The sequence below is a fragment of the Balearica regulorum genome, chromosome 3, assembly GCF_011004875.1.
Source record: "Balearica regulorum gibbericeps isolate bBalReg1 chromosome 3, bBalReg1.pri, whole genome shotgun sequence".
In the NCBI taxonomy this organism is placed as follows: domain Eukaryota; kingdom Metazoa; phylum Chordata; class Aves; order Gruiformes; family Gruidae; genus Balearica; species Balearica regulorum.
The window spans coordinates 108825783-108842359 of NC_046186.1; the positions used below are offsets into that span (position 1 = coordinate 108825783).

The 16577-nt window shown below is 40.2% G+C and overlaps 2 protein-coding genes across 8 annotated transcripts in view; one reads left to right on the forward strand and one right to left on the reverse strand.

Annotated features, from left to right (window-relative positions):
• ALK (ALK receptor tyrosine kinase) overlaps nt 1-1603 on the forward strand; it is a 321448-nt gene extending 319845 nt beyond the window's left edge. For both annotated transcript variants that reach the window (XM_075749445.1, XM_075749444.1), the window contains one exon: nt 662-1603. The gene's annotated coding sequence lies outside the window, so the exon portion shown is untranslated. The remainder of the gene's footprint in view (nt 1-661) is intronic.
• Nucleotides 1604-5031: 3428 nt separating this feature from the next.
• The window catches only part of CLIP4 (CAP-Gly domain containing linker protein family member 4), a 33465-nt gene continuing 21919 nt past the window's right edge, over nt 5032-16577 (reverse strand). For 5 of the 6 annotated variants that reach the window (XM_075749438.1, XM_075749440.1, XM_075749441.1 and 2 more), the window contains 7 exons: nt 14702-14785; nt 11243-11383; nt 10686-10814; nt 8358-8481; nt 7505-7569; nt 6721-6793; nt 5032-6069 (listed from right to left, as the gene is read on the reverse strand). In XM_075749438.1, the coding sequence (XP_075605553.1) occupies nt 5748-6069; nt 6721-6793; nt 7505-7569; nt 8358-8481; nt 10686-10814; nt 11243-11383; nt 14702-14785 (938 nt within the window). In that variant the 3' untranslated portion in view covers nt 5032-5747. The other variant, XM_075749443.1, reaches the window with a different exon arrangement.

The window sequence follows — 16577 nt, forward strand, 5'->3', positions numbered from 1 at the left end:
AGTCTGACCAGGGCAGAGGGAAACAACAGAAACTCGTCTCTGTGTGCTGGGGTAACCCTAACAGACTGCGGTTCAGAGGTTATAGACTCTGTGTGTGTAAAGAGCTAATTCACTCAACAGTTGTAAGGAGACTGGCTTAAGTTCTGTACCAGAAGGTACTTCACAGAATTTATTTTAGCATTTCTCTTACAACATCTGGAAGTGTTCAGTGTTCGTGTTTCTTCTGTTCCAATTTCTAGCAGTTTCATTCTAGCACATTTCCTACAGCTGTGCACCATTAGCAAGAGCATTTTGTCCAGTGATGCACTCGGAATTGTTAATTTCTGTATCTAGCAAGATTCACCTGTTCAGTTCTCAGAGCTGCAGGGAACAGAAAGGGCAGTCACCATGAGCTCACCAGACCAAAGCACCCTGCATGTGTAAATCCCAAATTCCCTTATTAAACGCCTCCACGCTAGGCTTACAGTGTTGTAAAAGGGGGGGGGGGGAACCAACCAAGTTATTTTAAACCTCTTACCCATTTTTGTCTATGACTTACTTTTTTTTAAATAGTTTATTGAGACAACATAATTTTTTTAAGGAACTTGGTTTTTTAAGACTGTTAATCTTTTTCATTGGCAATATTTACATTCTGGTCTTATGTGTCTTCCTCACTCTACAGTGGAAAAGTGGGAAGCAGCATGATCTACAGGATGTAAAGCACGACTGGGAAAATCCTGCGCTACCACCCTCATCCTCTGAAAATGGCTTATTTCCATGTGGATGTTACCTGTGTCCTATAGATGTTAGGTAGGTTTCTGATTCTGTGAGCTGCTGAAGGTAAACTAGGTTGGGATGCCTGTTAATCTGCCTTCCCAGTTGTCCCTTCATCATCCCTTTCGCTACTGAGCCTTTCCCCATCACGTGTCTGGAAATGAAGCAAGGCAAGAAGTTTGGGTGGTTCTGCTTCCTCAGGGAGCAGTGGAAGGAGTGGTGGTGGGAGAGGGGCTTTGTTCCGGTGAGGGGAGGCACAGGTACCACGGGTTGAAAGCGCGCAGGCTGCATTAATTTGGCTGAATCGGCCTTTCACAGTGTTGTAGTATTGGGGGGCCGCTGGCTTCCCTCCTCGGGTGTTCACAAAAGGACACAGGCTCAGCATGAGAGCAGCTGCAGTGCCACTGGGCACGGTCGTGTACACACTGCATGATGTCAGAGGTGTGAAATAGGCTATGAAGGATTTAACTTTGCATGTCTGCTCCTGCTACTGAGCCTGTCTTCTGGGTGACAAGAACCTTGACATAGGAATAGCATAAAACAGCTTTTCACAGCAGCAAAGACGTCACCATTTGTCTGTCCCAAAGTTAAACCCATCACAGGAAAATGTCCGAATTGTCTGCATCTGGCTTCTTTTAGTAACAAAGCTTCATTATAGGGGTGTCTGTCTCATGTACAGCAGTTTATGCAACATTGTTGATAAAGGAAGGGCCTGTGCACTTCAGGGATACTATGAAGAAAAATACTAATATATGGTCATTGAGTATTTTGTATTGAATAGTGTATTTGTATTGTAAACAAGTGTAGTGAACCACAAGGCATGAAGACAAATAAAATGACTGTAGCTGGCTTTCTGTGTTGGGCCGAGTAATGATTGTGTCAATGTCAGATCACTTCTGTAATAACCAAGGGAGGTCTCTGGGCAGCAGCTTTTACTTGGGAAAGTTACAGAAGTATTAAGGTGCACTGACAGGCAAAGGAGCAGGTGTGGTGGTCAACAACTGAGCCAGCCACCTTCCTGGGTGGCTGCAGTGCGTTTAAGACTCGTTTGCGTTGCAAATGTTGTATCTCCGCGTTTCTTACAGAGAGAGGTGCTGTTCCTTCTATTACAAACCACCAAGGCTGGCTTCTACCTATGGGAAACCAGCCAGTCTAAAAGTACAGAGTATATGGTTGAAGAGAGCATTTGGGTGCTCCCATTCCTAAATGTATATATCCTAAGACAACATTTTTCTTAGAATCTGGACTGAGTAGGGGTAATTATAAGCTGTTTTTTAATCCAGTGGAGTGCCAGTGTGGAGTCCTGTGACAAGCAGGGGAAGTGGTAGCTCCTGCCCTGCAATGCTCACTTTTTTCCCCTCCCTGTACCACTGCTAAGCCAGAGGTAGCTGCTTTCTCAAGAAAAGGTCCTTGAAATTAGGACTGACTTACTTATCTATAAACCTTATTCTCATTCGCTTCCTTATCCACATGCTCATTCTTCTGCAGGACAGTGCTGTGGTTTAGTTAACAAGACTTCTCTTGAGCAGGTAGCGGGCAGGCACCTCTCGTCTCTGTTCCCCCCCACTTATATCCTCCTTATTTTAACTGAGAAGGGAGCTCTCCTCTGCTCTTCTAGGAGTACCGCAGGTCACTGGTTCCATACTGGTTTGACTCTGGCACTGGCTGGCAATCTTTGCCCTAATTTCCATTTTTTCCAGAGTTATCTGTCTGCAGGTGGGTACTCTGTGTACAGTTTTCAGGGACAGGATTTCCGTTTCCACCTGGTGTTTGACAAGGCTTCTGCAAAACTTGAACTCTGTGAAAGCCACGACATAAATGCTGGACTTGACTTGTTACCTCTGTGAGTGTTGCATAGGTCGCAAGAGTTAACTTGTCAGAGAAACTGGGTTATGATTTGCAAATCGGCAGTGCCAATTTTGGATCCTTGTGCCTCAGATCTTGCTGGATAGCAACACTTCAAAAAAACCCAGGCTCCCTGCCCAGAAAACCATTACTGTCAACATCTGCAAAATGATCACTGAATCCAACTGGACTGAACTCACTGGAATGAATTCCCCATCCTGGGACACTTAAGAAAGTTCTCCTCCTCCCGTCACACCTGTGACCTCTCCTTTCCAGCCAGTGTCCAGCGAAGCTTGAAGGATTTCATTGCTGAGAGCACTAAGTACATTTTCTGAAACTCGACCGCAGACATGCTGTGGAACAAGGACAAGCCTCAAAGTCCACACAGGCAGCACAGAATTGCTGGGAACCATCTGCTTATTTATTTATAAAACAGATAATATTTTACTTATACAGTTTATAGGGACTTTGAGGCTCATTTGTCTTTTCTCTAACCAGTCCGGGGCTGTGATTGCACAGACCTCAGCACAGCACCTGATTTCAAACTTCACTGCCCGTTATTTTCAGAATTCATTTTTTTTAATGACACAAAGTATCCTCCTGCAAGAGTTGGAGAACAGGATTATGGCAATTTACCTTGGATTTAGGGAAGCACAAATCCCTTCACCCATCCCCAACCTGAAGGCAGTCATCAGTAATCCTTTCTGGAATAGAGGGACTGATTTATTTCTGATTCAGGCCACATAAATTTACAGTGCTTCTTCCTTCCTCACAGAAGATTCTCAGCACTCCCAAAACAGCTCCATACTGATAACAGTCTTGACTTGCTCCTCTAACCTACAGTGCTCTTGCTGATTATAGCCAGAGCTTTCCAGAGAAATGTGCAGCTAGCCGAAGCTGAAATTGAAGGGAAAGCACACTACACTGCTGCTCAGGTGGTATCTGTGCCGCCTTCTCTACCCATCAGAGAAGATTCAATGAAGTCCTGCAGTCTTTGCTAGCCCAGGCCACTGCCAGCTGAAGTGGCTGTAGCCACAGAGCTGTGGAAGGTGCAGCCTGACACCCTTGGACAAAAAAAAACCAGAAGTACCTGTGAATCAGAAAACAGTTGGAAAGATGTTATGCCCATATATTGCTTATCTGTGCAAGATAGATAGGCCACACAGAAATGGTGTGACTGTAATGAACTCCCTGAGCTTGCTGCCTTACCCACACACTTACTCCCCTGCGCAGCTCCTGAAGAACTCCAGCTACCATCAGATAAAGCACTTACATCCCTTCCGTCTTGTCAGGCAGGAAAAAGAGCGTTTGTGATAATGAGTGTTTCACCACAGAAACTAAACTGCCCACCCGGGAGCACGAGGCTGGGACAAGCCAGCAGTGAACTGTGCTGTACGAACACCAGGTTTGACAGGTGGCACTTCTGTACCGACTAGTGAGATGACAGATCGAAAGACTTCGGGTTTGTATTCTACTGTTGCTGCTCTACGCTGTATCCTGTTTGCCTCATTTGTACAGAAGAACAGAAGTGAGAGGATGGACATTCTGTAACGACCTAATGAAAATTCTTTTTGCTGTACTAGGCACCAGGGTTTCATTTTACTAATACCAGCAAGAAACAGATATTGGACAAAGTTCAGTACATCATTGAATATTTGCATCTTCAAATATAAAGCGTTAATTTTTATTTTTTTACATTCAAAATTTACAGCTTTTATATCCAATTAAAAATTCCCGTAAGTTAGAATACAATATGCGTTATTTTAAATACAGCTCAGGAAAAATAGCTACAGCAATATTTGAAGGAAGGTAACAGCAGCAGAATTCTGTCTAAAAAATAGGCTGTTATGATGCAATTTAAAGTGTCACTTCTTCAAGTAGGTAAGAGCAAGCAGATCACTTAAGAATAAAATGACTGTTCTGGAACACAAACCCATCCTGGTAAGATAATGTTTACATATGTGAGCAATTAAAATATATGTTTAAAACATGGACAAAATATTAGCTCTTTCAAAAGGCTGATGATACACAAATAATGTCCCATCAAGTTGTGTTACAACACTGTACCTAAACCTATCCTGAATTTATCTAAGACTCTTAGAGGAAATTTATAGTGGAACCTGTTCCAAAGGAAACAAAAAGAAACACGTATCACAAATGAATCAAATGATGTTAATAGCTTGCTTGAAAGCCCTGCATATAATCCATACCATGCTGTATTTATACAGACTTAATATTTATGATGAGGCTATTACGTATAGTTCCACTCTGGGTTTATTTGCATTTAAAAACTGTGATACTTATAGCCTGCAGCACAGCAAAGAAAAAAAGTCTTTAAAAAATGAGGGAAGGGTCTCCAGGAGAGTGCAAAGTGCGTATTTTAAGGAGCGCTTTTTTACATGTAGCTCCTTTTACAAATGCATACAACAAAAAGTGTGGGGTTTGTTTTTTTTTTTACTACACAGCCTGACACGCAGCATATTTGTGCTTTTTAAAGGCTTTTTATTTAATTGCTGCTGTTCACTGGGATAACCACAAATCCTTGTATTTATCAGCCCTTTTGCATTCTGGAGGGGAGATAAAATGTAAAAATATGTCACAACTGCTTGAAAAAGGGGTCTTTTTTTTTTTTTTTTTGCTTTCTTATTGCCAGCAGCTGGTATTGGAATTGACAAAGTGCCTGGTAACCAGACTAATGTCACTCATTAACCGCCTCCTCTGTCAAAAGCGGGCAACGTGCAAAGCATTATCAGTGCATTACTACGTGGAGGAAAAACCATTTAAATACTGTATGAATCACAGAGCAACTTTAGAGAACGCTGGAGATACTCGCATTCTCTAACTGAACGTTATTCAAATAATACAGCATCTCAAACCCGAGATGCTTTTGCAGTAACCTTCCCAGGCAAGGGCTGTTTCCTTATATGGAAACAGAATAGTGGTTTTGCTTCTTAGTGCGAACTTTTTTTATCTCTGTATATATATTTTTTATATATATTAAAATATATATTATATACACACACATATATATAGTTATATATATGTAAAATGCAAATGCAGATTTAATAATTTAAAAATAAGTTTGCATTCTAGATGGGTTCTTCTGTGGTTTAAAAACCTTATTTCCTATGGCATCGGCACATTGTGACTCAGCAAATATCATCTACAAGTTTTGCCCCGTTAATCCCACGATAGGTTACTCTGCTCGGTCGAACCAAGACCCCGTGGTTCAGCTTACAGGTGAAATAGCGCTTTTCCCCCACGGAGCCATCATTCTTCCCCTTGGCACTTCTGAGTTCAAGTCCGAGCCACATCCCTGGTGCGAAGTCCGTAGGCCCAATGTACCTGATTGTCCCCATTTCATTGGAGCTGGTCAGCAGAACCTGAGAGCCTTCGTGCAGCTTCACTGGCCCCTCAGTGTTAGCTGTAGTGGTATTACTCCAGCTACGCCGGAACACAGAGCTCTTAGATCTAGTTGGGGGGGGGGAGGGGGGGAAAAGACCATTTTTCTGTAAAACATCCAGGGCAAAGCTGTAATTCGGTGAAGTGCATGGGGGAAAAAAAAAACCTCACATCACTTTTTAAAAAAAATTTGGCTTTGATCTCATGTCACTAGCACAATATATAACAACATTAACAGGCACACATGGCAGTCTGAAATACTTGGAAAAATCAGTTTCCTTTCACACGGTGCCAGGATCTATGATATTTACTGTACGTGATGGTATTGGTACATTAAGCAGTACAAAACATGTTATTTGGGGCCTGAAAGAGTTTAGCCAAAACTACTTTTAGCGTGCAAGCGTCACTCAGGATCAGGAGGACAAAGTGAAACCCCTTAACAAGACTCTCTGAACTTCACCCAGCTGTGTGAAAATACAAGAATTTGGAGAGTACACTGTGATGAATGACTGGAAAACAATTTTAATGCCAACCTGAATTCAAGGACTGTACTCCTGGATACCTGCAGAAAAAGAGGCTACTACGGGTCCATTTTGGAAGGAAAAAATAATGAACATGTAAAGGTCTAGACAGCATACATGCACAAAGATTTTCTTTTGAACAAGAACCAGTAAAGCTAACAGCCAGCTCACCCAAACATTTTAAACTCAGAACACTCACCTAACAAAGGAGTTTCTTCTGTTTATCTCTTTTTGTGAAGATGCAGAAGTGGTGCTTAGACTGCGTCTGAAACCTAAGTGGAAACATTAATAGGCTGTGTAGGACTTCTTAAAAAAAACAAACAAACAAAAAAAAACCACCAACCCCACCCCACACCCACTACACAAAAACCTCCACACCTTTATGAGCTCGTATTCGTCTGTGTTTTCTTTTATACTGTTTCCACTACATTTGCTACACATTCTCCCCTCCAATTTGGAAATTAAGTGATGAAACTTCTTATGAAATTAAGTGTCCATAACACGTTCAAATTTTCAGAGAGGACAGAAATGAAATTAAACAAACTGAAGAAGGGTAATTTGAAGCAGCCTTTTCACAAAAAAGCTTAGGCAAGGAAAAAAGGAAAAAAAAATAACTACTTCAAGCATCTCACAAAAGTTTTAGTAATTTCATATGGCCCCCTCCCTACACACGTCCCTTCACCAATGTCAAGTTAGATTAAGGAGCAGGTTCAATTCATGGCCAACTGATTAGAATGCAATACAGTAATATTGCAACAACCTTAACTCCGACATCATTATTTCTGCCAGGATGGGGTTAAACAACATAATACTCCACAGTTCCTTCTGCAGGAAGGGACCAGCCAGACTATCAGCGGGCATTTGGGTTCCTTGAGAACCACCTGTGTTTTCAGAGAAGCTGGCTTTGTGCACTAGGTTCTGGTTGTAGAACGGGAGCCTGTGGTAGGCTGCCTAAGCCAAATGACAGTTTCTTATGCTCCTACCTGGAAAAGTGTGATTTATTTTACTCGACAAAGTCTCTGTGAGAGAATCCAAAGAACCTGTTAGTCTGAAAAGCAATAACACAACAAAGTCGTCATTTCAACTTAACTCTGAACAAAGCTACTGCTGGAGCCCTTCTTGTCAAATGTTGATTTAAGGTCTGATGCTTTCCCTTCCCCGTCCACCCCCAAGAGACACATTTCAGTTGTCGTCAGGCTGGTATGTAAGAAGTGCCTGGAGGAAACTAGTTTATTCGAATTACTTGCCTTTTACTCAGCAAGAGAGCGTGTATAATTTTGAGGGAAGTTCTTTAACAGTTTGCCTGCGCTGGGCTATTCAGGGAAAGAAAAGCAAGAATGTGTCTGGCAGAGTCACTAGATACAAACACAGGAGGAAAGAGCACAGTATTCCTCAGATGTTCTCCCTGAAACCTAACGAAGGGACTACAAAGTGGTGGGTGCTTTGGTTCCTCTGTGCAGTCAGCTGGAATGAGAATAGTATTTCCAGTCACGTTCAAGGGCAGCTTCCTTTTATAACCAAATTTTGCTCAGTGCATCAGGATTGGGTCATGAAAGTAAGGTTTAATGAACACAGACTGTATCGGAAACGGAGGCCCTGGAATGAAAATATTTGAAGTGACTGCAAGAGAAAGAGGGGGAGCTGCATTTCCAATTTATACTCTGCTTTCAAAAAGCTGATCTAAAACCCACCAGCTTCTTAATGGAGGTTATAAACTTCCATTAGCAGAAGAAAACATTTATTTCTTCCATTTCTGCTGCAAAACTTTGTTTCCCACTGGAAATGTATTAAGTAAGCGTTTGGCAACGCAAACATTCACGCAGCTTCGGTGCTTACCTCTGTACACGAGACGGTGGTGCAAATATACCGTATCTGGGAAGACAACGGAAGTACTGAATGCCTCCCACAGAGCCATCATTCTTCCCATGAGGCTTGTCCAATTCAATTCCACACCAGAATCCTACAGTTCAAAACAGTAAAAATGGTATTTTGAACAAACCACCACAGGCTTTTCTTCATCTAGACAGCTGATACAGTTGGCATTCGCACGCGCCAAGGAAAACAGTTTCAAGTTAGAAACTGTCTACATAGCTACTGTATAATATTTATTATCTATGTAACTATGCAAAAATTTATATCAGAATAAATTTAAAGAGAATTATCTCAGCATTTTTATATGCTTTCAAGGAATATTGCCATTTTAATTAATATAGAAAAGTAAAACCTTTGAGAGATATATGTACACACACATATACATACACACACACACTAAAGCTGACCAGAACGTCACTGAATATGACAGTGGCTATTTGACAAACAGGAGACAGGAAAGAAGAGCAGTGGTGGTTCAAGTTTGCCTCTGTAGTCCTCTGACCACGTGGTTTGTGCCTCATCTGAGATCATCAACAGTAAAATTAAAGTTTTGATATTAATTTATTCTTTCTCTCCATCTAGCAAGTTCTAATTAATACAAATTGCGAGGCTGGTTGTATGATACTGAGAGAAGAGTGTACGAATCAGAACTGGCCAGCAATTTATCTCGTGCAGAACGCTGAATAGGCGTCAAGATGTTAATAAGCTTGATCGTTCATAACCTGTGATAAATGTGAGCTAATTATGTAAAGGTGCTAAATTTCATACTCCATTAGCAGTCCTTATGCTATCCATCCCCCGAAGATTCAAAATTTAATTCAAGTCACTTGGTACGAAGGCACTAGATAAAATGGTAATTCTAATTATCAGCTCAAGAAACTCAGGACTGACAGCTTATGAATTAGAAGGGCTCAGTACGTCAGAAGTTCTCCCCTTCCTCTTTTTAGAATTAAATAAAGATCTGCATTGCAGCAAAAGAAATAAAGTTTGGGTAACTTCCAGAGCTTTGATACATATTAAAATTGAAATATTTAAAAAATGCATCTGTTACATTTTCTATAAATTACTGGTTTTGCAAATGGTGAAGATTTATGATCTTTCCATCCTTGCTTCTTACAATACCATGTTTTTCTCCAAAAAAAATTTCATTCCCTAATTGGGGGGGGGGGGGGGGGGGGGGGGGGGGGGCGGGGAGGAGACTTACACTGGCAAACAGCTTTCTGACATTACACTTGTTACAGCGTCTTTGGAAAACCAGTCCTTTTCTCATTGTTTACTTTGTAAGCAACAACATGAAGGAAAGACATTAAAGTGTAGAATCTGCTAATCACAGTGTCTTAAGCAAGGACTGCCTACAGCAAAGCTGGGGGAAGGGGCGAGACTGAAAAAGTACGTAGCTTGTTCCGCAGTCTCCCATTCTGTCATTCCAACTTTTTTTTTTTAAATATCGATGCCACCAAGTGTCAAGATAGAGTATTGCCGCTTACGTATCAATCAAATGGACTTTATTCACTTACACCAGCACTTACCAACTGGTTTTGCGTTTCTCTTGCAATAATAAGATTATAGATAAGGACATAAAGAACATAGAATTCGGTTACAAAGAATGAGTATTCAGAAATTAGTTTCCATAACGTAGAACAACTCGCTTCTGTTTGAAAACACCTGGCTTCACTGCAGTGTGGTTTTTTAGCAAGGAGAACGGAGGGAGGAGCTGAAAGGGAGAAGGGTGAGAAAAATGGTGGTAGAGTTTGGGGCTTTTGGAGATCCTTGTAACTTTTCATCTGTCCTGTGACCCAAAGGTTTCTCAACTAAGATTTAAATGTTCATAATTACCCTCTCAAAGAGGCCAAGAAGAACCAGTCAAGTATACAACATAAGAGTACCACTACCGCAAGAGATGAGCTGTGTCAAAAAGGCTGACTACAAAAAGGAGTAAAGGCATGTGATCTCCATACACTGTATACCACTTTGGAGACTAAACTGAGGATTTTCAGAAAGCTTTGTAACAATACCTACAGTTTCAACATCAAAATATTTCTCCTAATTAAGGTGTGTTAGTGGACAAGTAAAAGTCATATTTTAAACTATTATTTTTTCCTGGCAGTTGCACTGAAGTAAAAAATATTGAATGAAACATAGGAGAGAGAAAGAACTTTGAAACAAACTGGTAAATTTAGATATTTTTTGGAGGGAGTGAAAAAAAAGATAGAGTTCTCTTCGTGTTCACATCCTCATATGCAAACTATTCCATATTGATTCTACAACATATACAAAGAGTATTGCAAATACCTGGCGCAAATTTGGTCGTCCCACAAAATCTAACAGTGCCTGTTCTCTGTCCTACCACCAGTACTCTGTCTCCAACCTGAATTTCCCCATCAAAAGGATTTTTCCTCGTAGCTGGAGAACTATACAACCCTGTTCAACAGAAGAACAAGATCTGAAATTAGTGCCATTATATTTTTAAAATTTAAGTCAGTCTTAAACAGTGAGCCAACTGATTGGTAAACAGTATCTATCTGTAACAAAGCATAGCTTTGACACATGGCACACACCACAGATTTTGTTTAGACAAGGAATCACTTTGCTTCAGCATGAAAACTGTGGCCTACAGCCTTTTCTCTGCAGTTGGAAGGTACAGTGACCAGCTGTAAGAACACTTTGCCTATTGAAGATGTTCTAAAAGCTTTTTAAAAAGTTGCCAAACTTAAGTTTATGGCAAAACTACTTCCCAAGTGTCTGACTTGAACCATCTCAGATTCTGAAGCAGCACAAGTAGTTCTACGTATTCAGTGCAGCAGCAAGCTCCCACCTGTGAAAACACAGCTCAATACAGCAGACCATACCAGCACTAGTTTTAGATGAGACAGAAGACACTCGAGTCACTGCCTTTTTATTGCTGCTAGTTGAGTTCCGCTTCTTGGAGTAATTCTGTTTGCCTTCCAAGGAGGTAGTAGAAGAGGAAGAGCTGCTGTACCCAGGAAAACCTAAAAAGACATAAATGGCAATAGTCTTTCAGAGATCACGCTCATAAAAGGACAGATTAAGCACAAGGGAACGCTTCTGTAAGCGGGTAGTTGGTTATCTGTTCTCCACAGTGGGCAGAATACAAAGCAAAGAGCCAAATTAAGAGGTTGTTAAGCACCACTTACACAGACACCCGTCAGGAATGACATGGGTACATCTGACCCTGCCTGGGGAACTGGGTGACAGCCAAGTGCTGGAATAGGCTTCCAAAAGCCCCTTCTGTGTTACTCTATGAAAGTTCTTCCCAACAGTCCCAAGCATATTTATTAAGATATGAGAGCCTCAGTAATAAGACATCACACCACCACACTTCCAGCATCCAGCCTATTAAAGATTTGATGAAAAGTGGAAAGAAGGTGATATTATATGACTGAATTATTGTCTGGATTAAAGCCTACTATATTCCATTACATACTGTATTAATATTAAAATATGAACTATAAAATAAGAATGGGGAATAAATCATTTTTATCTCCATTTGCAAACCCTGACATCTAAACTGTCTGACAAGACTTATGTTCAGCTTTACTCCTTCCTTTTCTCACCTTTCCTACCCCCTTCTGCCCAAAATGAGGCAGGGTACAGCAACACATACCTATACCTCAGGTTCTCAATGTGAAAATTTAAGATAATACTGCTTATCAAACTTTAATGAATTGAGCCTCTTGGAATTCTGGACTTTTCGCAAAGCACCTTGATATCGACACAGAGTTAGTATTTTCAATATAATTTAATCCTCCAATTTGGCAAAAAAAAAAGTAAAGAACTGCAGAAAGGCAAATGCAGCAGGTCAAAGCAAAAGCTTATGTATCTGGGGATGGAAATCTAAAGACTGGCTGCAGCTGTGCTACAATGAAGAAAACACAAATTACTAAACAAATGGTGACTAAACAGGCAACCTTCAACTGCAAGTCCAAGGTATAAATACACGTGTGCATTTGCGAACACGTACTACAAGTCCGTATTTAGAAGTCAGTCCAGTGATGGATTCCCCGGAGGTCAGACCGCCTACCACTTTTACATGAACACAACAAAACCTGCTGATGCAGCAATACAGAAACTAAGTCACTCATTGAGAGGCTTCGTTTTGTGGGAAATCCTGGGGCAGGAGAAGGAAGAGCAGAAGGGACTTCAGCAGGTCCTATAATCCTCTTCCATCAGGCAAAACAACTATTTGCTAGATCACTCCTGACAGGTGAGTGTTTGACCTGGTCTTAAAAACCTCCCAACAGGGAGACCTCAGGACTTGCTCAGCAATATATTTCACCACATAATTATCTGTTCTCTTACAGGGGTTTCCCCCTTACTATAAAACATAAATTACCAAAGTTTTAGCTCAAGATTTCTTACTCTTGTTATACATGCAGAACAGGTTATACTGTTCTTTGTATTTGAAAGCTTCCTGTCTTATCCCTTTAATCTTCTGTCTTTCTAATCACACAATCACGAATTCCAACAGTCTTTTCTCCTAAATCATCTCTTGCATCTCCAGTTATTGTGGTGGTTTCTCTGAATTCTCTCCAGTTGATTCGCATCTTTTTTGAAATGTGGCATCTAAAACTAGATGCAGTGCTTTAGCCGAGGCCTTGTGCCACGTGAAGCATCCAGGTCGCATAGCGTATCTCACGGCTGACGCTCCTTTTTATACATTCCAATATGTTTCCCCTTTGCAACAGCATGACATAGATGACACACGTTTACCTTGCAATACTCAGTACTCCCATGACCTTTTCTACAAAACTATTACCAGGCAGATCATTCCCAGGGTGTATTTATATGGTTGATTGTTTCGGCGTTGGTGCATAACTTTGTTGTTGTCCTTACTCCTATCCATCTTCCCTCCCACCCCCCCAACACCTTTGTTCCAATTTGTCAAGGATTATTTGGGGGGAGGTAGGGGTTTTTTTAGCGTTAAGCCCATCAAATATCTGCCAGGCAGCACCTGCTTATTTCATGAACAGACTTTCTATCCCTAGTGTCCAAAAAATAAAACAAAATAAATTACCAGACTCAGCACAAACCCCAAGCTGAAAGAGCCTTCCTGTTTGACAAAGAACCATTGACAGCTACTTTCTAGGTTGGATGTTGGCTTTTCCTAAAGATTCTGCACCAGCATTATGGCAGTATCACCTAAACAACTAGATCCCAAAATGAGGCCTGACTCCACAGCACTTAGAGCCTGTGAAGCCTTTGGAGTCCTATTCACGGCAGCTACCATATTGTATCCATCAGACTGAGACGCCGTACTGCCAATTAATTTCTCTGTGTGACCAGAACCTGAAGAACAAGCCATTAAATGTCTCCATGAAAAAAATATTGGAAAACTCTGTCTACACAAGTTTTTTAGCTCACCTCTGAAAAAGTATCGTATAGGATACCTTAAATACCTTACAGTAGTCTCTTCCCCAAGTCTCTTCCTCACCACTGTTCACTGGCGGAGGATACGAAAAGATACTTTTCTTCAAAAAAGGTATATTCAAATTCACACTTCAAATTATTTCAAAGAAATACTGCTTTTTTGCCAACACTTGCAGTATGATTTTATAGACAAAACCTCAAAGGAGACATGATTTTTACAGATTGTTAAAGACACCCCTGAAAGTGGAGTCCCTTTATGTTTGAAGTTCACCACACAAAATACTGATGCAGTAGAAGTCACCATCCAATTCTGAAACTAGATAATTGCAGAGAATTCAGTCATGATTGAATTCATGATTCATACGTAAAAGGAAATTTTTAAGCTAGAGTTTCGTTTTTCATACTTGAGGCTTGTTACTATGAGTCTTCCACGACACAATGCCAAGACTGTTAAGTGCTGTTAGACTCACGCTTCATTATACAAGCTTGAACAGATATGGGAGAGAATAAAAATTCCAACAGAATACATGCATAGTTCTTCATCAAAAACCAAGCAGTAATGATACAGGGCAAAAGGTCTCCCTCAGAAACCTAAGAAGGTAATTCTGCAGATCCTCTGTAAGATCATTTACTAAGAGACAGCTTTAAGGGCTTGTCTATATTCTTGTCTGTGTATTTGGGTAGAACCTGTTACCAAACCCACACAGAATGCCAGCCAAACATCCACACAAATTACTCTCGCTCCTAGTAAACTAAATGTGTACAGCCTGCTTGGGACTTCAATACAGACACGCAAGGCAACTCTTTCCTGTAGTGTAGATACAGGACTTTGTTAGAGAGGTAAGGCAGTAATACTTCTTCCTCTGTCCCACCCAAAGTTTTTCTCAAGATGTTAAAAAATAAAAAAAAAATTGAGTTACCGTCTTTTGCAGGTACAGTTTTTCCCCTGTTAGCAGCCATAAAATTGGTTTCAGAAGCACTGTCTTTTTTTGCCGTATTTAGGCCTATAAAAAGAATATACGCAATTAAATATATACGGCCTAACAACAAACAAGAATTCTACAGGAAAGTCATGTACAAAAACAACTCGGCAGATTTGCAGATCAGTGGATGCATGGATAGAACGGATAAAGCTGTACAGTTTCTCAGGCTCTTGATAAATGGGTAAAACAAGACTGCAGAACTGTTTTGATGGATAAGCACAGATATTAAACTCCTTAACGCATTAAAACAGACCAAACAATTTGTTTATTGTTTGGCAAGATAGTCTGCAAAATATTAATGTTTATATTGAAGTTTTACTTAAATCTTTCAAACATTTACATCTATTATATACACAACATTGACTTTTATAGTACTTAAGGTATACTATTCACTAGTATTAATTTCACAATTTCCGCATTAAAGATTACATATAAAAGTTTTAAGAGAGATTTGAGACCAAATCTTCATTCAGTCTACAAATAATGAAGTACGCATGCCAATATGATTTTAAGAGCCTAAGTCTTAGAGCAGCAATGTTGTGATATGCATATGAACTAGTACTGCCACATAAGTTACAATTTGTGAACAGTCATTTTGCATTTCTGACAGTTTCCTACCCTAACTCAATGAAGAACAAGCTTATCTATGATTTATCCCCTCCCTGTCATGAAAGAAAAATCACATCTTTTTTATTTAACTACATCTTTTGGTTTAATTCAGCTACAGGGACTGAACTAGTTTGCAAAGGTACTGTATTTTCCAAAATTTTATGGTTTAGCCATTAAAGGCATCAGATCAAAAAACTAGTGTTTGAGACCAATAACACATTTCTCAACTTGATCACAGTAATCCTTTTTCTAAAAACTTGAAAAAGACCTATTACCATCAGTCTGATGCGTTATTCAAATCCAGTAGAAACCAATCAAATTTGAAAATCTCTATGTAGTACTATATCTTGCTTTCCAGGTTCTAACCTTATCTACAAAAAGCATATTAATTTTTCTTGGATCATTACAAACCCGCGTATTGCAGGAAGGAAGTTTAAGGGAAAGAAATGTAACGTGGTGATGCACGTAAACACTGCAAAACGAAGTTCTGCCTCCGCAGGTTTAGCCTCCCACTCCAGCCTGTGAATCAGCCAGGCACATTAATTCTAATGGACCTTTCAATGCGGGAACATCTTAGGAACAGCAGCTTCCAGGTTACTGCTGGTGGTGTAAGCTCTGCCGGGTAGATGATGCATAACTCTGATTTTTACCTCAAGCAAGTATCAAATGTTTAAAATTTACAAAGATACAAATGTACCTTTATGACAGAAAAGGTGGTTTATGACTACACTGTCTGAAAAACACTGTCTGTGACAAAGGAAACAGTCCTTTCCATTATCGTTTAACCAGATACAAACAACAAACTGAAAAATATTTAACAGGAAAAGTCAGCTTAGATCTGCTCCTAAGCAATACTCCCAACAAACCGATTATTCTGAGAAGCTTTTTATGTAGGATGTCTATTTATAAATACCTCAAATCTTGTGCTAATTGTAAATACACATAATTAGGGCTTACTTCCCCCTCAATCTATGTAGGGAAGAGTTACATAAATCATCCAAAATGATGCCAAAACGCCTCTCTCCTACCAGCCTGGCACATTGTTTCTGTACCCTGCGTATTGCTGGTAAAGAGTGGTTTAGGGTGCTAGAGTAAATTCAATGAGAACGTATGCATAGCTTCCATCCCTTAAGCTGTGCTGCCTTAGTCACCTAAACAGGGTTCAAAATGCAAAATAAATGTTCATGTAATGTATTTAATGACA